This window comes from Schistocerca piceifrons, chromosome 4 (genome assembly GCF_021461385.2).
Source record: "Schistocerca piceifrons isolate TAMUIC-IGC-003096 chromosome 4, iqSchPice1.1, whole genome shotgun sequence".
Lineage (NCBI taxonomy): Eukaryota > Metazoa > Arthropoda > Insecta > Orthoptera > Acrididae > Schistocerca > Schistocerca piceifrons.
The window spans coordinates 652467634-652492976 of NC_060141.1; the positions used below are offsets into that span (position 1 = coordinate 652467634).

At 42.2% G+C, this 25343-nt stretch overlaps 1 protein-coding gene across 1 annotated transcript in view; it reads left to right on the plus strand.

Moving 5' to 3' along the window:
- LOC124795312 (glutamate receptor 1-like) overlaps nt 1–25343 on the plus strand; it is a 1309547-nt gene that overhangs the window by 620520 nt on the left and 663684 nt on the right. The window contains exon 3 of the mRNA XM_047259283.1: nt 19333–19460. Within this exon, the coding sequence (XP_047115239.1) occupies nt 19333–19460 (128 nt within the window). The remainder of the gene's footprint in view (nt 1–19332; nt 19461–25343) is intronic.

A 25343-nucleotide genomic window follows, 5' to 3' on the forward strand; every position in this document is an offset into this window, starting at 1 on the left:
GTTCCTTTGTCCACTTTCTTCGTGCACTACGCTGCCATCGGGTTCGTGTTGCTGTTCGTAAATTACAAGTGGACATCATATGTACGATTCTACCAAACCCTCCAAATATCCTTCAAGAAAACATCACGCTTTTCTATAGCATTCTTCTCGGGGAAACAACGAGCCGCAGTTTGTTGATCGAGGTCATCTGCCGACATTGTCGATGGCGAGTGTCGGATACGAGACAGGTCTTCAGTGTTTTATATAGCTGAATGACATGGCTGCAAGGGAAAAGGTCAATAGCCCTTCACGAACCTGTGGCACAGACTTTACTTTACTTTGCTGTGTCAAATGTCAAATCGTTTGTAAATCTGGAATTACGAATTAACTACGTAAGCTCAAAAGGTAATAATAGAACACGCCGACTACGCCCTGTAATGAACTTTTGCATTTCGGAGTTCGCATTGACAGCTAGTTAGTTAGTAACATGTACCATAGAGCATTGTAACCATTCTTTTATTGAAATTACGTTGAAAGAGTCAGTTTACAGCATTTATGTATATGATTTGTGTTAACATTAATAAATATATTATTATTTTAGTCCTACTCAAGCAACGTTTCCTAAAAACAAGTTCCTTTTTTACTGGCTATCAGTTTTTAAGTAGGAATTAGTTAATGGACTAAAAGGAGTTATCCATGAGAAATGATTTTAAGTTAGAATTAAAACGTTTTTGCCACCTGTCAGACATTTTATGTTACTGGGCAAATGATAAAAAATTTTTGTTCCTGCAAATTGAACTTCTTACTGAGCCACTTACAGCTTTAACAATTTATAATAAACGTCATTTTCCCACTAAGGTCATTCTCCTTCTCAAATTTTGATGGATTATTAGTGGCGAAAATCATTAGTGACTCCCTGTGTTGTGATGGGGCAGTTAAAACACCTAGTTCCTTGAAGAGGTCCTTGGGTAACGCTACGTACTTTTCATACTGCTTATTTTTGTGCAATCAGTACTTCATTTCTAAGGTATGAGTTGCCCTGGAAATTAGTCGATTAAAGATTTCTGAATGAAAATAAAAATATGTCAGGATGCAGATTCGTTTGTTTCCAAGATCGTAAATTATATGTAGAGCAAAAGTAGCTGAACTTAATCGTCTGAGAAGCTCAGAAACATGGCTGCAAGCACTATGGGGCTTAACATCTGAGGTCATCAGTCCCCTAGACTTAGAACTACGTAAACGTAACTAACCTAAGGGCAAGAGACACATCCACGCCCGAGGCAGGATTCGAACCTGCGACCGTAGCAGCCGCGTGGTTCCGGACTGAATCTCCTATAACCGCTCGACCACAGCAGCCGTCCAAGCTCAAGCGTTCATCAATGCGAACATTTAAAAAAAATGTGAACATTGTACCATCATTACTGACTCCTTCTCAAGTGCTTCATCAATTGTTTGTCTGACTGTTTGTAGTACAGAACTGAATATAACGTGTTTATTTCAACATTCAGAGAGAGTCCATTTTCTGAGAACCATTTGATAATTGTTTGGGAAATATCATCTCTTTAGCTGGTTTCACTCTAGCGGGAATTACTGTAACAATAGTATCCCTGCTAACAGTAACAATCCTGCTTTTGAATGTTATGTGGCAGGTCGTACACATACACTGTGTGATCAAAAGTATCCGGACACCCCCCAAAAACATAACATTTTTCATAATAGGTGCATTGTGCTGCGACCTACTCCCAGGTACTCTGTATCGGCGACCACAATAGACACCGTGAGAGAGCAAAATGGGGCGCTCCACGGAACTCACAGACTTCGAACGTGGTCAGATGATTGGGTGTTACTTGTGTCGTCTGTACGCGAGATTTCTACACTCCTAAACACCCCTAGGTTCACTGTTCACAGTGTGATAGTGAAGGGGAAACGTAAAGGGACACGTACAGTACAAAGGAGTAAAGGCCGACCTCGTTTGTTGGCTGACACCGCCGACAGTTGAAGAGGGTCGAAATGTGTAATAGGCAGACATCTATCCAGACCATCACACAGGTATTCTAACCTGCATCAGGATCCACTGCAAGTGCTGTGACAGTTAGGCGGGAGGTGAGAAAACATTGGATTTCACGGTCGAGAGGCTGCTCATAAGCCACACATCGTGCTGGTAAATGCCAAACGACGCCTCGCTTGGTGGAAGGAGCATAAATATTGGACGACTGAACAGTGTAAAAACGTTGTGTGGAGTGACGAACCAGGGTACACAATATGGCGATCCGATGGCATGGTGTGGGTATGGCGAAGGCCATCTGCCAGCTTATGTAGTGCCAACAGTAAAATTCGGAGGCGATGGTATTAAACAGTTAAAGTGTGGTCGTGTTTCTCATGGAGGATGGTTGCAACCCTTGTTGTTTTACGTGTCACTATTAGAGCACAGGCTTACATTGATGATTTAAGCACCTTTTTGCTTCCCACTGTGGAGGAGCAATTTGGGGTTAGCGACTGCATCTTTCAACACGATCGAGCAACTGTTCATAATGCACGGCCTGTGGCGGAGTGGTTACACGACAACAATAACATCCCTGTAAAGGACTGGTCTCCACAGAGTCCCGAACTGAATTCTATAGAACATCTTCGGGATATTTTGGAGCGCCGACTTTGTGCGAGGTCTCACCGGCCGACGTCGATACTTCTCCTCATTGCAGCTCTCCGTGAAGAATGGGCTGTCATTCTCCGAGAAACCTTCAGCACCTGATTGAAAGTATGCCTGCGAAAGTGGAAACTGTCATCAAGGCTAAGGGTGGGCCAACATCATATTGAATTCCAGCATTAACGATGGAGGGCGCCACGAACTTGTAACTCATTTTCAACCAGGTGTCCGGATACTTTTGATCACATAGTGTATAGTGTATGGAGTGAACCAGAAATTGACTCCTTTGGGACTCCCTATAGGATTCCTCCCTCTCCACTAAAACTTTCTACCCTTACGGGACTGTTTAAATTACTTGGTGCAAGCTTTTGCATTCCTTTTGTTAAGTATAATTCAAACCATCTGTGCATAATTCCATGAAACTTGAGTTTTCCAACAGAGAAACGTGATCTAGAGAGTCTTACGCCTTGTAAAGATCATAAGAAATACCAGTTGTCGATATTGTATTATATGAGGATTACACTATTTGACGTGTGAATGTGTAAACAGTAACCCTTCTGGAATTCCAACTGTACTATTCTAAGTAAATTGTTTCTAAAATTTTTCCCACTTAAGTGTGAGATTACTGTTGAGCACAACACTTTTTGGAATATTTTGAAACTTTGCCATTTGAAACATACACACACTCGCAGCGTTACGCATCTCTAGTGAATAATACCTTAATAAAATGATTGCCGGAACCCAGCCGTTATTTAAACTGGAAACTTCGTTCCGGTTTATATTCTTTTTAAATATCTTTATTTCACTATATTCCTTCCTTTAGTTTACTATATTCCTTTACTATATTTCTTTTCTGTCGTAGAAACTTTGTATTTCTTTCAGGATACTGGTATGATTGTAATTCATTCTATGATAGTGTTGGAGGCAGTGCTTTGGAGACAGTGCTCGGTGATAACTGATTTACTCAGTTGTTCTAGTCGGGTGTGTCGCTGACGTTCCTTGTATGCCTTCTCGACAGTTCTAATAGGTACACATGCGGCTTGCAGTGAACGAGATCAGCGTTACTGTTTATCGACGTAACTCGACTATAAACAGCGGCAAAACACCAAGGTACACTGTGTAGTTGAAGTTCAGGCAGGGCCTGCATATAACAGAAGAACTCGCAACAACTGAGGAAGACGAAAGAACTGGTTCTGGAGAAATGCTGTACATGGAAACAAAAATTCCGCTGAACGCTTCGACGCACGCTAATAATACGTACATGGTCGTATAATCTATAACCTGGCAGGTATAGGGATGGACTGAAAAATTTACGAGAGACAGAACTTCGCGTCACCGATAGACAACAACGCACTCTGCTCAACTGATCTGAAAATGCAGTACTTTTAGCTTCATTATACACATGCATAGTCTTTTTCTGTGGTTCAGAAGAGACAAGTTTCCAACAATTTTTTTTAATGCAGCCTAAAACACTCAAGTAGTGAGGGGAGTTCAAAACTTTGCTTCCCAGTTTAGTTTTCATTCACTTAATAGGAAGTATCACAATAAGGACGAAGCACTGTCTTCTCCTCCACTAGCTGCGTCTCAGGATGTGATAAGCAGGTTTATAATTATAGCATGCGGGGACTTACGAAGGCGTGGCCAAGTGACCTAGAAACAGTGAAACTTGCTGTTTGGTAGTGAATCACTTGTGCGTGTAACGTTAAAAAAAATGAAGAATGACGGCGGTGGATTATTATTACAATGTTTGTCTGCCAATGCGTTACACGGTGTGTTTCATAAAATTCCCTACCCACATTGCGGAAATGCCAGGTTCTATCAATACTACAGTTTATGAGAGTAAGTCTTCTAACTTTCTTAGCAGGGCTGATTTTGGTTTTCTTACATCGCGTCTTCTGAAGTTGTAGATCTCGTCGCGATTGGCTTCTTCTTCACATAGGCGCACAATACGACGTGCAAACACCAACCCGTGCATAATTGAACTGGTGATGGGGAGAAAACCAGTGCTACGAAATAAAGTTAACAAAATGTAGAATGTCAGATGATTTTTATTCATTAACGTTTAGCGGTAATAAAGTAACCCAAGTAAGTGGCTCAGTACGTTGGCTCATTAAATTCCGTGGAAGCTAACTATGTTCTGAACGTCGCAAGAGAACACAATGTATTCATTCACACTATTGCAAGAAGTTCAAAACCCTACGTGACTGTTCACCGAGGCACTGTTCAACGTGACAAATGGTCTTCGGTAACTCGTTACTCTAAGACGTTCAAAGCACGTCATGCATTTATTCACAGCTGATGTAAACTTCAAGTAAGTTGTGCACACAAACTTTTTCCGAGGCACTGTTAATTGTGACGTATAGTTATCGCCACCGTATTCCGCTTGACCGTTCCGATGTGTGTTGTCTTGCTCGTACCCGGTAGAACACTCGTAGTGAGTTACAGTAACACTTTGGTGCCTGCTTCCTCAGTGCGCGCTGCTGATTGGTCTTCCACCAATAACGATGAATTAAAATGTTCTTCTCATTCACGTTTTTCCTTTAGTTAATGATTTTATCAAATTTGTATTAACTTTCAATCAGTGCAACTAATGTTGACAGTAGGGCTGAAGGAGCATAGCTGTGTTCAAATAATAAGTATTAACTAACAACGTTGTACTGTTTCACACCACGCAGAGTATGTGGTTCCCGGGTGTCTATACGATGCCCCAGTATGATACAGTTACCGCTAGCTGGCGCGTTCCCAGGTTCTGAAGCCATCTGCCGCACACCTAAATGCATGGTACTCTCTCCCTACCTTGCTACTACTACAGGTTCTTGTCAGACTGATAGCAGCGGAAGTAAAATAAAAATGTGATGTGGACGAAAAATGTGGCAGAAACGCCACAAACGTACTCGTATTTGCTGTACGTCCTCGATGTACTCACACATTTTGAAATTTAAGCCCATAAAAAACTTTTTCCGTTTGGATGACTACCTCTTCTCATTTTAAACTGCCAGAAGAAACCGGCGATCAGTCCGCGGAGGGCCCTAAACGGCGCAGCGGAGTTCCTCTCCTTCTTTTTTTATTTCGAACGGGAACAGAATATTCCGGGCACCCATTGCGTATTACCCTTAACAGAGTAAGCGGGAAAATGGGGTGCGTCTTAGTGGTGAGATGGTGAACTGGAAGCGACAGAGATAAAATCCCGCTTTGGAAATTAATCTGCTAGCGCGAATAAACTCGTCGGCGGCGTGCTCCATCTCGCAGGCCGGGAGACTGGAAGATTTGCTGGCACATTCGCGTTAAGAGCGGCCACAACTCAGCCGCGGTCATTATAAAACCATTCCCCGGCCTGCGCTGGCAGCGAGCCGCCCTAGACGGGCGCATTCGTCGGAGCCAGCCGAGCGTCTCCGAAGGCGGCCGACGTGCGTGTGGGCTGCCGCGGGTTACGCTTATTGCGGCAATGAGCGGCGCGAGCTCAGTGTTTTTAGTGCGGGCCCCTCGCCGCCAGATGGCAGGCCTTCCGGTTATTTGCCAGCGGCTGATGGCCTGGAGGTTGTAACTACCCACGGTAACGGGGCTTTATTCCTCCTTAACAGCCATCTGAAGTCACCGCGGTGCCTCGCTGCCTGCTTCTTGTCCGTGGGTCCTCATAGCTGCTGGTCGTTAAATGTTTTTCACGATCCTATACAGTGAAGACCGAAAAAAACGAAAAATGTGCAGTTACGGATTTCTTGACGAGATATATCAGTCTCTAGCACTGAATAATGAAATTTACATCTACAGCTACACTTTTCAAGCCTCTGAGGGTTAATAATGGACGGTACTTCGACAGTCATTTCCTCTGTGAATGGGATGTGGCAGTGGTGGTCTGTTATATTGTGCTAACGTGGTACAGCACAATGCAAATATTGCTCTACAATTATGCCATTTCTCTTTGACTGCGGGCTAGTGTGCAAAAACATGTCTTGTACAGCTCTGTGCGAGATAAGTACTAGGTTTGCGCATAAGTTTGTTGCATTTGTTTCGAATGTTGCTGTTTCGGTTGCTATAGGTTTAATTATCGATTGTCATTTTTTATTTGTAGTTCACTTTTGCTATTTGAGCTTACATACGGCCGTTTTGCCGTGTGGTGAGAGCGAGTGGAACTGTGGACCCCAGAAAATGGAGTGCCAAGTGGAAAAATCGGAACATTTCCGAAATATTCTTCTGTTTAAATTCAGCATAGGGATGACAGCAGGCAGAAACATTTGCGCAGTGTGTGGGGATCATGCCACTGGACAGAGCAAACAGAGAAAATGGTTTTCTCGTTTTAAGGAGAATCGTTTTTGACATTAGTGACTCTCCCTGTTCAGGAAGAACTGCAGGGTTTGTTGAAATGGTTTAAACACATTAATCCACAACGATCCACGCCAGTGTACTAGAGTACTGTAAAATGTGATGAACTGTCATCATTCCACCAACGTGCGAATCCATTGGGGAAGGTCCAAAATCGGGTGTACTAGTACGACATGCTGTAAGCCAAAATCACAAAAATCAGCGAGTGGACATATGTGCATCTCTACTTGCTCGACATCTTTGGTTGTTTAACAACACCAACCATTCCTATCCTGTATCGTTACAACAAATGGAATGGTTGAGGCCAAACATAGCACAACTCCCCGTTCTGCGTGTATCTACAAAAGATTGTGTTATGCATCTGGTGGAGCAGCGAGGGTGTGGTGTGCTACGAATTGCTTCCCCGAGCTGTACCCATCACTGCTGACATTTATTGTCAACAACTGAGACGTCTTGCAGACGCAATCCAAAAACAACGACCAGAACGACTGTGGAAAGTGATGCTACTTCACGACAACGTACACTCACATTCTGCCAGACTGACAAAAGCTCTGTACACTAGTTGAGTTGGAAAGTCATTCCCCACCCATTTTATTCACCTGATCTTGTGCCCTTTGATTTTCAACTTAATCGAACAGCCATCAAAGAACTTCCTTTCCGGACGAAAGTGCGCTCCGATCATGGCCTGACGAACTTTTAGTCTCAAAACCACCTGATTTCCACAGTCATGGAATCGTAAATTTACCTCAGTGTTCGTAGGCTGTCGTAAATAGTGAAGAAGAATATATTATTGATGACTAAAGTCACTATTAAGTGTATCTGTTGAGTTTAATAAATTTATGGAGAAACGCTACGAACTGATGCAGCAACACAATACAAACCAGCGTCTAGGGCTGAAATGATGGTCAGGCCGTGCTACGATCATCTCAGACAAGGGATTCAGTTGTCAGTTTTCGACTGTTCAACGCCTTATGTGAATTCACTCCTTCTGCCACTACAAGAGTTACAAGGGTGACAGCACCAATTCAGTACTTTTCTTTGAAATTGTTTGTAGGGTACTGTGCAATCATAGGACATGAGGGATCTTTGAGGAGCTATTATTGTTCAAATACACAGGCGGTGAATTCGTCGACCGGGAGTTTGACTCCCACTGTTACCGACATCCTTTTTTATTTTATTTTATTCCTCACAATTTTAAACTATCAATTGTAAATATTAATATATTTCAGCAATTTAATTTGTATCCGTAACGTTAACATATTCAGTTTACTTACAATTACTGGCCTTGTAAATCTAAAGGCTATAGGACAGACCGTTTTAAAAAGAGCGATCATATGAGGAAATTTAGTACCAAAGTGTTTTCTGTAGATGACCTGCTAAACAGCCCCTTTTGCAGTAGATGTTTGGAGGAGAAAATGAGATTTAAAAAGTTAGGCGAATATACATCAAATGTCAAACTAACAATAGATAGCGTGGGATGAGGCTCATTGACTTGACTTATGTAACACTCAAAATTTCGAAATACTTTTAAAATAATTTGATAACCTTCTTAATCGCCCAGAACCAATCCATAAGCTCGAATACTCAAACACTCTTGAAAATCTACCAAAGAAATAGAAGAAGTTATTAAAACATTCTGAAACTAAAGGAGAAGGCTCTAATACAGCAGAAATTTTGAAATGGCCTCTACCGAAAACCTCTACCGAAAATAAAAATGAGCTAAAAGTAACCTTCGAGGAAATCTGAGAAACATAAAAACTCCCATGGAAGTAGACAGACTGATACAACTACTACATAAAAAGGCAAAAAACAAGATTTTAACAACCACAGAGAAATTTCTTTGTAACATAATTTCCAAGATTATACTAAACAGAACAGAAACGACACTGGAGAGTAGTTTAGATGAACAGTAAGGTGGTTTTAGAAAGTGCAGATAATGTGCTGAACAAATAAGTAATGTGAAGTCAATTGTTTGCGATAAGTTTTTAATTCAGACAATTTTTGTAGATTTCCAAAAAGGCATTTAGCCCATTGCCAGGAACCGTAGGCAAAATAAGACTGTGAGATTTGAATAAAGTTGACGCCCCTTTCAAGTTTCGCCTGAGTGACAGTAGGCAAAAGTAAAAATGTCTCAGAAGATATGTGCGTATAGTATTTGCAATTTTTGAGGAAATATTGTCGTAACCGCGTCGTGGCCGAGAGATTTAATGCAAAGAATGGCGATTCAGAGATTCACGGATATGTGTTCAGTTCCAACTGTTACCAACCTTTTGTTGGCCGGCCGCGGTGGTCTAGCGGTTCTAGGCGCTCAGTCCGGAACCGCGCGACTGCTTCGGTCGCAGGTTAGAATCCTGCCTCGGGCATGGATGCGTGTGATGTCCTTAGGTTAGTTAGGTTTAAGTAGTTCTAAGTTTTAGGGGACTGATGACCTCAGATGTTAAGTCCCATAGTGCTCAGAGCCATTTGAACCATTTTTGAACCAACCTTTTGTTCCATTTTCTGTTCGCAATATTAAATTATTAATTATAAATTTTAAATAGATCAGTTCACATACTTAAAATTAAGATATTCGGTTTAGTTACAACTACTACCCTCGTAAGTCAAAAGACTGGAGCTCACCGCATTAGAGCACATCTGAAAAAAAATTACAAGCAGCGACTGGCCTTCAGGAAGGACGACTGCCGATAAGCCACAGTATGACCGCAAAGGTATGCGAACGAGTCTTTGTGGTCATTTTGCTAGACATATGCGACAGGAAGTAATAATATGCCCGAATCTTCCCTGAAATTAGGATCTAGGGAATTATGGAAGTAGATCGCCCCGTGTCGCACGACACTTTTCTTGTGGCGTCTGTTATTGGTGTCTGCTGACCATCTCCGTAATCCTTTCGCAGCAACTAAACGATCCCGCGACGAGCTCTCCGCTCTTTGTTGCAGCATCTTTACCTCTGCTGTCAAGCCAATCCCATGAAGTTGCTGATGATTAATGCTGGAGAATCGGTCGAATAAGTATTTTGTTCTTTCGGGATGAATTACTTTTCCTTAAGGATCCCCCTGTGCAAATCAGCTCGACGCATGCTTTTCTTACAGTTGTCTTATGTGTCATTCCACTTGATGTCGCACCGGACTGTGGATCCTAGGTATTGTACAAGTGTTATTGTTTCCACAGATTTTTTGCCATAAGAGTAATCGAATAGTAGTGGATCTCTTCGCAGTATGTTACATTTCTTTTCGTTCAGAATTAGTTGCCAGTCGCTGCACCAACCAATTGATCGTATTCAGGTCTCCTCGCAATTAAATACGGTCTTCTGGCGTATCTACATTTCTGTAGGAAGAACTAACACCTGCAAACTCTTTTACGCATCTTTCAATGTATCATCAGTATATATTGTAAGTATCCGATAAGAATTTGTCTTAATACATGAAATGTATTAGCTGTTGCGAATACGAACCATCATCGACTGCGTAAGACTCTACAATGAAAATTTGTGTTACAGTGTGTAATCTCCCCCCCCCCTCCCCCCACCTTCCTTCTTCCATGTGTTGTCCACATGAAATAATGCCCAGTCCTAGTAATTAATAAACAAAATCTTTTACAAAGATTTGAGCGGAGCGAAGATTACAATAAAATTTCAACTTTACTTAGCTTGACATGTTGACATGGCTCCAGTTCTTCTTGTCTAGGGGTCTGATTCTTGAGGCTGAAAATCTAACATCAGGTCCTCACGGTTGGTTTTAACTAAATAATTAGAAGCGTGTTGCAGAATTTTTTACGTTATTATATTTTCCACTGATTTTCTCACATTTTAGAATATCATACAGTATTTTGATTTTTCACATTAACCAAGCCGAAATTACATTGTTCGCATCTATTATACAAAAATATGTCCGATCACATCAGAGGCAAACTTACGACTCTCACACTCCGCAGAAATAACAATATTCCAAAGGGTTTACAATTTTTATAAGCCGGCCAATATGGCGCTTCAGTCCGGAACCACGCTACTGCTACGGTTGCAGGTTCGAATCCTGCCTCGAGCATGGATGTGTGTGATGTCCTTCGGTTAGTTAGGTTTAAGTAGTTCTAAGTTATAGGGGACTGATGACCTCAGATGTTAAGTCCCATAGTGCTCAGAGCCACTTGAACCATTTGAATATTTCTTAACAAATGAATACCTTCTAGTTTTCGTTACGTTATTAATTTCGTTTACCATTTCATAACTGAATCCAGGAATAAACATAGTAAACAGTACAGTATTGCGTAGTTCATAATAGAAAATGTAATTTTGCTAATATTTCGTGATTTCAAACGTTCCTTAAAAAAAATTAACTATACATTCAGAACTAGTATTTTTCGATTATAGCATGGAAACCAAAGCAATTCATTTTCATAAATTTTAGCTTAAAATGTAACATACTGTGTATAAAATTATATGAAAGTTTTCAGAAAAGCAACTGAGAGAGTACTGACGTTTCCAAACCACGAAAGATAATACTGGTATCGACAACTGCTGTTGACGAACAGTAATGGCAGAGGAGCATGTCCCGTTACAGCAGGGACTTGAACCCTGATTTCCCGCTTTACGTGAATGTTTGCGAAGAAACCCATAAAAAAGGGGGTAGCTACGCCTATCCCAACAGGTCTACCTAACCTAAGAAAGGACGAAAGGAAAATGAGGGAGAAGGTAACAATGTAACAGAGACTTATCTTTTTTTCGTCGGACATGTGGAGAAATCCATGCAAGTTCATAAAGAGGAGTGCCGCTGGGGATCATATCGTCAAAAAAATTAATAACAGCGCATGAGATCAAGTGCTCATCGCAGGACATTGCAACAGCACGGCGGGTCTTAGAAAGCACTACAAAGGAAGTTAGAGAAGTTTACTCTTCTCGACAGTGAAGAAAAAAAAAGAGCCACACATTGAACTGCAAGGCCGCGGAACCAATTCACGAAATGAGTCTTTGTCTGCCGGTAGTACAGGTCATCATGTCATCTAGGAACGACATCATTTGCGTCTGTATTCAGTCTGGACCAAGCGCCAGACGCTTACTGACGGGCCACGAGCGAAGCGACGGTCGTCTGTGTACGGTAACCTTCACGTGACGCAAAACGGGGAAACGGCGAGATGAATTTGGCAGAGACGAGAACGATTCGGTTGCTTCCAGTTGAAGTGACATACGACATGACGTGTGCAGCAGTGTAAAGAAAAGGGACGCCACCTGCCCGCCATATATTGCGTCACTAGTAGCGCTGATACTTCTGTTCTGTCAAATTGGGGCGCAGGCCAGTTGCATTTCGGTGTAGACCACCTTCACCGACAACAAGCGCACAGGCGTATAAGAGGCAGCAAGTCAGCTGTGCTCCAGAGAAAAAACAGTCTGATGTGACAGAAAGCCGCTGGGATGCCGGATAGCGTCGCTCAAGTAGCCAACGCTGCCTGGGAACATGCGTCAAGCACCAAGCTCGTAAGGTACGTCGGGCAACGTCACCACATTGTCGATAAACTGACGAAAAGTGCCCGAGCATCTGGAACATGGTAAAGATCCACACCCTCTCGAGCCTGGGGAGTGGTGAGCCGAGATGAAACTTCGGACAACATCAGCGCAAACTTATTCGGTCCGCAGTTTCACGAATACGGAGCTGCTCGTGATGGAGAAGTGAATTTCTACATCATCTTGAGGTGCGGGATGTTCCTCACGTATAAACTGTTGCACTTCGTGCACTCGATGTCGTACATATTCCACTTGGAACGTGATCTTTATAATCGCACAGCGGTAGTATAACACTATTGCAGGCCAGAGCTCAAAGGAAGATAGCGACATAGTACCATGTTGCAACGTGTAAAGAAAAACACGCCCGGGGAGCGCAGCTCTGAGCGCCGAGCACGTCCGCCTTCTGTCACGGTACCGCTTTGGCTATCCGTGCGTGACCATCGACCACACCAAAACTTCCATATATGGTCGTTCCTGCGTCACAGTTATGTAATTCCAGTACAGAGGAGGACATTTTAAGTGAAATTCGCTGCATGGTATCGATGGATAAATACGATATTGGAATGCCTGTGTTTTTCAGAGTCACACATATCCGCAGGAACATTGTATCGACACAGGCACTGCAATATCGAATTTATTTTGAAGTTAGGAAGTTACGGTGATTCACAAGTTCAAATAAGACACTGTTTAGAAAGGATGGTACTTCGTGTGCACTCCTAAAGCGTCGACTGCACACCGACCAGCGCAGCGACGCCAAATGGCATCGTTAAGGTGCTGTCCAGTGCGCCAATGCGAAGAGCAGACAGCGACACAGCTCCAAGAAGACAAGAGTTCAGAGTATCCGTCAAAATTGATTTAACCAGCTGCCGATCGTTGACCGACCCAGTTCGGTCGCAGACTTGAGAGCATCAGTACTGAGTAATATCAGGATGATACTTTGTCTGCGTTCTGCGAAAAGTAATAGTGAACAGTAATTGCTTGTAGGAGACGCAAGCAACAGCCCAAGCTTAGCTATATTTATTCTCTTTTTAGAAATTAAGTGTTAAATTAATCTTCAAGTTTTGTACAGATAATTTTGGATTCCTGCTACCAGCCATCGCAACTTTCTCCTTGTTTGTGTCGGTGCTGACTCCCACAGTTGAGGACACAACACTTCGTAAAAGACTAAAATGTTTCGCACGTCGTAATAGAAAAAAACAAATATTTAATTACGTCCGCTTTTTATTTTATTTTTATTCAATATTTATTCAATTAGACAACAAAAATCCGTAAATTAATTTATGCACACAAACATAAGCTCCTCACAAACATAAGCTCCAAATGAAATTAATATTACAAATAATGCTAATTACACTACTAATAATAACAACTGTGCACGAAAATGTTTGATCTTTAAAGCAGTGGGTAGGCACAACCGAATGCGTTGGGCATGCCCTGTAAGTAATCATTCACTCATCTACTTAGCATTTCAGTGTGTGAGATATTTATTGAAAATCGAAATTAGGATAAGATCAGGTAAACAAAATTGACAAAGCGCGTTACTGAACCTCTCTGAACAGTATGTGAGAATGCACTTGCAATTTAGAGTCTGTTCCTATGTCTTAGAGATGCACTTGCTTCTTAAACATTGAGCTGTGCCTTAAGGGTGTAGTGCGAACTTGAAGATATTGTAATTTTAGATAACATGATTGGAGATAACACAGCTATATATTGCAAATTATCAGTTAATGAAACAGCCAAGACCGCAAATATTCATTTATTTCAAAGAGATCGAAGGATTTAGTCTTTATGCTGGCCCTCATCAGCTCTACAGCACCAATGGGCTGAAGTCGGCGGTGCAGAGAACGGTGTCTTGATGCCACGGTCGTTTATTGTTCAGTAAACGGCCTTGCATGTTTATACCAATCTGTGGCTTCTGTTCTCTCGGACATGGGCACAACACATTCATTTGATTGATTAGCCTCTATAGGCTATGAATCCTCAACCATCCAGATGCGCATTTACGTTCGATCTCCCACGGGAATCTAAAATTAGCGAGTACGGAGGACATTGACAGAGAATGTGGAGGAGTGGTGGCACTAGGTGATAATGTGATTGTCCGCGCGTTTCCGAATAACACTGAGTGCAGTGGTTAACGCAACTGGCCAATAAGTAGGAAATCCAGGGTTCTAGTCCATGTCCGACACATATTTTCACTCGCTGATTCCGCATGAAGTCCCGATGCAGCTAACAGCATCATTTCTTTCCCTTTCCTTTCCTTTCTTCCAGTCCACCTTTAATTTACAAAATAAATGACCGTGGCGTCACGCAGTTGTTCCGCGCACCGCCAACTTCAGCTGTATGGTGTAGAACTGAAGACGGCCAGGATAAAGGCCGAAACCAGTTTTCACTCTTAAAAAAAAAAAGATTAATTGCGATGTTGACCGTTTCATTAGCTGTTAAAGATCTTGGATATTTATTACGTTCACTGAGCACATGAAAATGATTCATTGATCTACTATCTAGTTAACGTCGTCTCCGAAGCTCATAAACGAACAGATGCACTACGATGCCGTCTTGAGGCTCCCCAGTGTGTTTAACCACGCACTAAAATATTCCTTGTGCTTAAATTGATGCCCAAAACATTGTATAAGGTAGCACTCCAAGAAAGGAAAGTATTCCAACTAAAAACGAAATTTAATTTATCACTCTAATAGTAGCCTTTTTTCAGATTTCAGTTTGTTTCCTATGACACACGGAACAATTACAAACATGTATTCATATCTTGATAGCAGTAATTACTAAGAATTACTAGCAGAAAAAGGTAACTGTATGACAATAGCACTCATCCCATAGCACAAAAATTATAGCGAGTACAAAAAAAATGTTAAAGAACGCTTGCTACGGTTTTCAGGCGTTGGAAAAAAAGTTTATCAAAGACAAGCAATAGCCAACAGAACGTATTGATGTATATAGTTTCGTAGGCAATGCCTGGAAAACAATATGTGTTATACACACAGTTTTATATTTATTGCTGACATATCGTTTGTTAGTATATGTACTAACAGAACTACGTAATAACTTGAATCTGATAGCAGATTAAAGTAAACCATTGACGTGGGGGAGTACAGTACAAAATTTATTATCTGTGTTGCACCTAATAAGCACATCGATCAGTAAATAACTTAAACTGATAAAATGATAGCTTTTCATCCAAAAATAAGTCAAAAGTGAAAAGGCCCATTTGTGCCCAGGCTAGTCACGTAAGGTACCAAAATAAAGCCCGTGGCAGATACACAAGGAATCCTATGAGAAAATTTTTAATTACACTCATAAATTTTGTTTTCTTCATTAAGAAAAATGTACTGGAAGTATGTATAATGTCCAGCAAATTTCGATAGTGGATTCACATTGTGGAGGATGGCACTTTAACTCTAGGTCCAGTCGTTCAGATGCAGTTTCAGGCGTGGTTTCCCCATATTAGTTAAAGCAAGTGCTGGCACGACTGCTTCGAAGAAGACGTGGAAAAACCTAAGGCCGATTTCCTTCTCTGCACGTCACTAAACCAAGCATGTCCTCCCCTTGCAGTGGCCTCATTATCGTCCGGACTTTACATTCTAATTTTCCATTCTTCTCCTCGACGAAACACAGTTCCCTGCACGATTCAACATAATTGAGGACAAGATAGCGGACACATGAACCGTAAATTTTTCATCTGCTTCTCGGTGTGTCATTAAAACGATCACACGGAGTATTACTATATGACGCCCAAATTAGCCCTAAATAGAAAACGATTTGTCATCTGGACTAAAGCGTGACAAAGAGAGTTTTGGACAGCATCTTACTTCACTATAGTGGTTGATAAGAGGAATACTGACGAAAGTAAAGCAAGGATAACAGAATGCAGTCCACTTTAATCAGGTGAAAATGAAGGATTTCTATGAGGAAATGAAAAACTGAAAGTAGAATATGAGTTTTGCTATTGGTATAGCAGTAATAGAGAAGATACAGACTGGCAATATCAAGAAAAATGTTTCTCAAAATGATAACTGGGCTAACAACGAATATAAATTTAAATATCTGGAAGTCTCTTCTGATGGTGTTTGTCTGGAGTGTCCAAGAAAGCCGAACGTGGACGATAAACAGGTAAGGCAAAAAGAAAATAGAAGCTTTTGAAATATGATGCTGCGAACGAATGCTAAAGATTATATGGGGGTGTCGAATAACTAATGAGTTGGTACTGAATCGAATTGGGGAAAAAAGAAATTAGATAAAGACGAGATTGATTGATTTGACACTTACTGAAGTATACGGGAACCGTCAGTTTGGTAATGGCAGCGTGATGTGGGGAAGGGGAGACTGGAGGTTGGTAGAGGGATACCAAAGCTCGAAGTAATCAGATTCGTGTTAATGCAGTTGCAGTAGTCACTCATAAATCAAGAGATTTTTACAGAGTAGACAAGGTTTAAGAGTGGCTTGAAATTGGTCTTCGGATGAAGACCAAACAATATGCAGTAGACTATCCGAATTCCAAAGCGACCGAACAGAAAGTGATGCTTTAGTATACTGAAGAACCAAAGAAACTGGTACACCTGCCTAATATAGTGTACGCCCCCGCGAGCACGAAAAAGTGCCTCAATACTACGTGGTATGAACTGGACTAATGTCTGAAGTAGTGCTGGAGAGAATTAACACCATCGAACCTGCAGGGCTATCCATAAATGCGCAAGAGTCCGATGGGGTGAAAATGTCTTCTGAATGGCACTTTGCAACGCATCCCAAATATGCTCAGTAATGTTCGTGTCGAGACTTAGGTGGCCAGCGGAAGTGTTTAGTGCCAGAAGAGTGTTCTGGAGCCACTGTGCAGCAATTCTGGACTTATGGGGTGTCGCATTGTCCTGCTGGAATTGCCCAAGTCCGTCAGAATGGACATGAATGGATGCAGGTTGTCAGACAGATTGCTTACGTACGTGTCACCTGTCGTATCTAGACGCATCAGGGGTCCCATATAACTCCAGCTGCACACGCCCCACACCATTACAAAGCCACCACCTGCTTAAACAGTCCCCTGCTGACATGCAGGGTCCATGGATTCATGAGGTTCTTTCCATACCCGTATAAGTCCATCGACTCGATACAATTTGAAACGAGACTCGTATGACCAGGCAACATGTTACAATCATCAACAGTCCAATGTCAGTGTTGCTGGACCCAGATAACCTGCCATTGTAGCAGCAGTAACCGATCTAACAAGTGCACCAGACACGCGTTGTCTTATATAGGCGTTGCCGACCGCAGCGTCGTATTCTGCCTGTTTACGTATCTCTGTATTTGAATAATCATACCTATACCAATTTCTTTGGCACTTCAATGTACTTTCTTATCAAAACTAGACATGATGTCTTAAATGGGATTTCCGCGATCGTTCTTTAAATAAAAATATGGCATTTCATTCTTTGAACGCTATTTTTTTTTAATTACCGGTTTCAGGCTAGCTGCCCATCTTCAGATCATTTATTGCAGTTACAGAGTAACTATGCTTTTGACAATGTTGACTGGAATACTCTCTTTCAAATTCTAAAGGTGGCAGGGGTAAAATACAGGGAGCGAAAGGCTATTTACAATTTGTACAGAAACCAGATGGCAGTTATAAGAGTCGAGGGACATGAAAGGGAAGCAGTGGTTGGGAAGGGAGTAAGACAGGGTTGTAGCCTCTCCCCGATGTTGTTCAATCTGTATATTGAGCAAGCAGTAAAGGAAACAAAAGAAAAATTCGGAGTAGGTATTAAAATTCATGGAGAAGAAATAAAAACTTTGAGGTTCGCCGATGACATTGTAATTCTGTCAGAGACAGCAAAGGACTTGAAAGAGCAGTTGAATGGAATGGACAGTGTCTTGAAAGGAGGATATAAGATGAACATCAACAAAAGCAAAACAAGGATAATGGAATGTAGTCTCATTAAGTCGGGTGATGCTGAGGGAATTAGATTAGGAAATGAGGCACTTAAAGTAGTAAAGGAGTTTTGCTATTTGGGGAGCAAAATAACTGATGATGGTCGAAGTAGAGAGGATATAAAATGTAGGCTGGCAATGGCAAGGAAATCGTTTCTGAAGAAGAGAAATTTGTTAACATCCAGTATTGATTTAAGTGTCAGGAAGTCATTTCTGAAAGTATTCGTATGGAGTGTAGCCATGTATGGAAGTGAAACATGGACGATAAATAGTTTGGACAAGAAGAGAATAGAAGCTTTCGAAATGTGGTGCTACAGAAGAATGCTGAAGATTAGATGGGTAGATCACATAACTAATGAGGAAGTATTGAATAGGATTGGGGAGAAGAGAAGTTTGTGGCACAACTTGACCAGAAGAAGGGATCGGTTGGTAGGACATGTTCTGAGGCATCAAGGGATCACCAATTTAGTATTGGAGGGCAGCGTGGAGGGTAAAAATCGTAGAGGGAGACCAAGAGATGAATACACTAAGCAGATTCAGAAGGATGTAGGTTGCAGTAGGTACTGGGAGATGAAAAAGCTTGCACAGGATAGAGTAGCATGGAGAGCTGCATCAAACCAGTCTCAGGACTGAAGACCACAACAACAACAACAACAACAGAGTAACTTTTCAGTACAGAACTATCGGTTCACTAACCGATAGTTCTGTACTGATACGTTACTCTGTAGCTGCAATATATGATCTGAAGATGGGCAGCTAGCCCGAAACCGGTTCACTAACCGATAGTTCTGTACTGACACGTTACTCTGTAACTGAAATATATGATCTGAAGATGGGCAGCTAGCCCGAAACCGGTCATTGAAACTAAAAAATAGCGATCAAATACTGAAATGCCATATTTGTATTTTCCTTAGATGAAGGCAGTGTCTGCCTCTCCATAAAGAGTGTTGTTATGTTTGTGTTGCAGTCTGCGGTCAGTTTTCCCGCGGTGTGTTCTCGCTGGTGGGAGCCGTCAGCCCCGACTCGTTCGACACGCTGCACTCCTACAGCAACACCTTCCAGATGCCCTTCGTCACGCCGTGGTTCCCCGAGAACGTGAGTACTCATCACTGACCACTCAACAGTCTCATGTAGAATAAAAACATACAGGCGTCTCACTAAATACACTGCCTGATAAATATCGCACACAAAAAATTAATGTAGATTAGTGAAATTTTGGTACTATATCTGTCTAGGAACATATTTAAGTGATGAACATTGTGCAGTGATTAACCCGGCATAGGTTAATGTAAGCGGGAGATCAGCCATTACTAACGAGGTTATCTCCAGAATAGTGACTGCAAGCATGCAAACATGCATGCATCGTGTTATACAGATGCCGGATGGCAGTTTGCGAGATGGAGTTCCATGACTGTTCACTTTGTAAGTCGATACAGGGACGTTTGATGCTGATATACAGGACATAAAATCCCGTCTCAGGTCTGCGATCATTTTTATGTTAATAATTGGCAGCCAATTTTGTAAAATCGCAATAAAAGAGTCAATTGAACATCTCATGACATTATTGCGATTGTACAGCATTGGTTGCCAATTACTAACCGTTAATGCTGTTTGTCGATTACATTGTGGTTGTCGTCAGATGATACTCCATATATCCTCGATTGTAGACAGGTCTGGTGATCGAGCAGACCATGGCAACACGTTGATGCTTTGTAGAGCATGTTGGGTTACAACAGCGGTTTGTGGGTGACGGTTATCGTGTTGTAACCGCCCCCCCCCCCCCCCCACCCTTGGGATGCTGTTCATGAATGGCAGCATAGCTAGTCGAATTACGAGACTGACGTACCAGTTTGAAGGCAGGTTGCATGTGATTACCTCGAGAATGCTCTTGCTGCCAACCGAAATCGCACCCCAGACCGTAACTTCAGGTTTAGGTCCAGTATGTCTAGCACGCATTCTGGTTTGTTGCAGGCCCTCAAATGGACTCCTTCCAACCAACAAACGGCCATCACTGGCACCGAGGCACCACCAGCTTTCATGAGAAAACACGACAGATCTCCACTCTGTCCTCCAACGAGCTCTCGCTTGACACCGCTGAAATCGAAAATGGCGGCGGTTTGGGATCAACGGAATGAACTCTACAGGTTGTCTAACCCGGCGCTGTCTTTGAAGAAACTGACCTATAACATTTCGTGGTTTCCTTGTGGTGCCAACTGCCGCTCAAATGGCTACTGCAGTACGATGCGCCGAAACCACACGCCGAACACAATGGTAACCTCTCTTGGTAGTGCCACGTGGCCGTCCGGAGCCCGGACTTCTTGCGAATGTAAATTTTCGTGACCGCGGCTGCTAGCAATCATACACATTGTCTGGTTCCTGCCAAATCTTTGTGCATTATCGCAGAGGGAACCTCGAGTTTCTTTTAGCCTGATTACACGAGCTCGTTCAAACTCAGTGAGTTGTTGATAATGACGACTTAGTGGCCTTAAAGGCATTCTAGATTAACATTAACTCGCCAAGTCCACTCTTAAGGTAACTAGCTCTCACGACAGCGTGTATTAGAGCAAACCTGCTTGCATTCTCGTAGTGTCGCCACTAGAGTCGCTCTTATCCAGCTGGCACAAAATCTGAGTAGACATCGACTTTAAGATGTAGAAATACGCATACCAACTTTCGTTTATCTTGCACAATTCAGTGTTGCGATTGTTTTCGTCATTGTATATGCTGGGTGCTGTCACATTCTAGCAGTTACCCTTCCTCGAAAAACTTCACCGCACTTATTTAGCTTTCTACCCTTACCCAAATATTTCAGTTCTAATTCTATTCTCGACTTCACATTGCATACAACCCCTTAGAAAGTGTAAGAAATGAAACAATTGTTAAATTTTCGAACATGGATTTTTTAAATTATATTTGGGTTTAAGCGGATTGACTAGAGACTTCTACACAGAAATGGGAAGGTGAAAAGTAAAAAACTGGTATATTCAATTATGCTCTCAATAAAATATATTTTTATTGCAGTTTTTTGATTTGTAGCAACTATTCGACATAATGGAAAATATGTTCAAATCGTCTATAATACACTGTCTGATAAAAAGTACCCGGACTGCCTTATGCGGTGCAGAATCAACCACTAGACGCCACGAGAGGCTGACCAGCCAGCAGAAAAGAAGACGACGAATATCGCGTTGTCAGTAGAGACGCAGTAACAGCAGACTGGGTCGGTGAGAAAATGACTTCGAACTGATGCGATATATATAGGGTTCGTGTCAGCCCTTTCAGCATCAACTACAGCCTGAAGAAGGCGCACTGAAGCGCCGAAACTGCCAGCTAAAAAATAGATAAAATCATAAGGATGGCTGAAGGCGTTTCAATAGTAAACGGATGACACCTGAATAACAAATCCATTGGGCACGTTTCAGCCCTTCTAACGCTGCTCGTATGGATTCTTGGTGACGTCATGTTGAAGTGGGAACGCGAACTAACAACGACTGCCAAATGAATACCACATAGCCCTCAAGTGTTGACTTACGAAGAGCGTCGAGTACTGCGGAGAATGGTTGTAAAAACATTGGAGTTCCAAACTGGTACCAACAGTCCACCTAACACAATAAATGTGTGCAGGGGATTAAAAAAAATTAACTACTGTGATCGAGCACCTCTTCATAAGCTGCACATTTCTGTGGCCAGTGCCAAGCGACGCTTGAGGTGGTGAAAAGACCGGCGCCACTGAACAATGGATGACTGGAAACTAGCGATACGGAAAGATGAATACTGTATACGCTGTGGCAATTCAATGGAAGGGTGTTGCTTTGGCAACTCAGTTGATAATTGATGGTTGCAGTGCTGACACCAAAGTTTTCTGATTGCGTAACCAGTACGTTGGCCACTGATGCGATATATATAGGGATCGTGTCAACCCTTTCAGCATCAACTACAGCCTGAAGAAGGCGCACTGATGCGCCGAAACTGCCAGCTGAAAAACAGATAAAATCATAATGATGGCTGAAGGTGTTTCAATATTAAACGGCCGTCGTTCCCAAGAGCGTTACACGTCTCACAGAAAGTTTGAAGTGGGATACACTCGGAGACAGACGACGAGCTAAACGGAAGGGGCTGCTCACTTAATTCCGAGCCGCGCGGTCTAGGGCGCTGCAGTCATGGACTGTGCGGCTGGTTCCGGCGGAGGTTCGAGTCCTCCCTCGGGCATGGGTGTGTGTGTTTGTCCTTAGGATAATTTAGGTTCAGTAATGTGTAAGCTTAGGGATTGATGATCTTAGCAGTTAAGTCCCATAAGATTTCACACACACACTAAATTCCGAAATCCTTTCTTCCCAGAGGATGTAGAGAATACATTATTATCACCAACTTTCAAGTCGCACAATGCTCGCCATTCAAAGATAAGTGAAAAGTGAAATAAGAGCTCGTAGTGAGGCGTTCAGACAGTCGTTTTTCCTTCGTGCGATCCGCGAGTGGAACAGAGGGTTGGGGGAATGAGACTTTGGCCCGAATTGTGCCCTCCGCCACACACCGCTTGATGGCTAGCGGAGTATATACTTAGATGTAGACCTGCTGTCAAAAGGATTGGCACAAAAAAAATATTAAGCTTTACCTTCATTCGGTGGTTCAGTTTTAACATATACTTACAAGCAAAATATTAACTAAAAAGACAGAAAACAATTCCAATAGCAGATGTTGTGGATCCATAAACTAACACGAAGGGACATTTAGTTACCAGCTCGGACCCGGCAAAGGGAAATATTTCAGGACATCATAAAATACATGGGCAACGATTAAAGAACAAACGACCAGCTGGCCTCAGCTAGCAGTAATATACGAGTATTTTACCCTGCATACCTTGGTCAACCCAAATAATAATTCTAAATTACAAATCAGGCTCAAATCCAATAAAAAGGAATAAACAGGAATATCTGCAAAATAAACAGACACGAACTTTCAGCAGTGTACATAGCTTTTCTTTTTAAAATTCATGAAAATATGAACAAAAATAATGCGAACCAGAATGCGCACACGGCTTTAATTAAGACATGAAAACTGAATTTCCCTTTATTCCGACTACACATTCGAGGTACAACTCACAACATTCTTGAATTATCACAGATCACGAAGGCAATAAATAGCAATAAACGTGAAGCAATACAACTTTACGAATGTAAGTACTGACAAAGCTTCTTAGCAACACTGCGGTCAATTGAAGCATAGGGATAAAGACCCCCACGGCACAACGGATAACAGCAACTGGGCTCATTACGATGCTCACCAAGCAAGAACTTAAGATCCAGCAATTACAATTTGTATGCAATTTTTGCAGATAGCCACCATCAGACGTAATAGTAGCGCCATCTTCCTCCAGATTTGAGCGCTATGTTCTCCACCGTGTAAACTGACACATTGGTAAAGCAGACTAGCGCTCAAACTGCTATTCAGTTCTAGCAGTTGCTTGCAGAGTTCGTGACCCACATAACTGGCAGCTTCTGCCGTCGGATAGCCATCCTCCAATTACTGGTGGGCAACAACTGATGCCGTGCTGGGCCGAGATGGCATTAAGTCGACGCGGCACACGGCGCGCGTGCCTCTAATGGGATACCAAGCAGGCCGTTGCTTAGCTACAGGCAGAGTGATTGAATCCTGCTTCTAATTACATGCAGAAGCACCGCAGGCCCATTCCGCCCACCATAGAGGTTAAATATGCGAGAGGAGGGGAAAGGGGGTAGGAAATTTGGAAACAGTATCTTTGCTTTACCCTATTCTTCTTTTCTTTTTTCATCTAGCTCCGCAGGGCTCACAGTCGTCAGAAAATTTACCAGCCTTCATGTGACTAGCCCATGGAGTCTACAGATAGCTACATTTTTAACTAGGAGTTAACCGGTGTGGACATTTTTATAATTTGGCACAGTCCAACAAAACGCGCCAAGAGCTTGGCAGAAATTGTGTCTGCTCCCTTGCTGTTGACCCAACAATTCTGTACGAAAACAAAATCACCAATCCTTACCAAGGCAGGCCGCCTACGGTCATCATATCCGTGAGGCCCTCCAGCCTGTGTACAAAACGAACGTTATTAATCGCCTTACTCCAATTACTCTTAATGGTGTCCGGAACAATTTCCTCGTGTAAGAGTCATTGATGGGCCAAAAGTTTGTTAGCGGAAAGTTAATCGGGGAGGCAAACATTAATTTTGGCGGGGTGGTCTTATGCACATCATGCAAACCGGAATTTAAAGCAAAATTAAGCCGACTATTAAATTTATCCCAGCTACTCTGCGACTGGCTATCACAGATTATCAGAACTGATTTTAGGTTTTCTGCAAGCGAAAACTGAGGATAGTGTAGGAGGGTACTGACTTGTGATATGGTATTACCAACACAAAATTTCCTGATTTCTCTAGAAGTTAAGATAGCTGCGTTATTGCATTATCAAAGACCAATGTTTTTCGAAGGCCGAAGTAGGATAATATTTTACCAAAGCCAAATCTGTAGTCATTCCCCTACTTGGTATAAGCCAGACAAAACAGATGGAAGCTTCGACCACAACGAAAACACACTTATTTCCACTCTTAGTGCATGGAGGCAGCACTAAATAACCCACAAACTACTTTTTCCATTGGCCTCTCTTCCCAAATATAGTGCAACAAACCACAGCACGAAATGAGAGTTAGCTTCGCAGCCTGACATTTCTGACATTGCTTGACAAACATTCTAACATCTGAATTTAGAAATGGCCACCTAAGATGTTCTTTAATCTTCATAATGGCATTTAGGGTCCCTAAATGACCCTCACCAAAGTAGTGATGAAAATATTTAAATACAGCCTGGATTAACTCCTTAGGGAGACAAATCACTTTCTTCTCATTGAACTGGTGATACCTTACTCTTGAGCACTAGATCCCGTTCCTGGTGCTTCCTCTAGATCCCCGAAGGTGATGCAATCTCTGGAATCTCCTCGAGTTTGCTGAGTCAT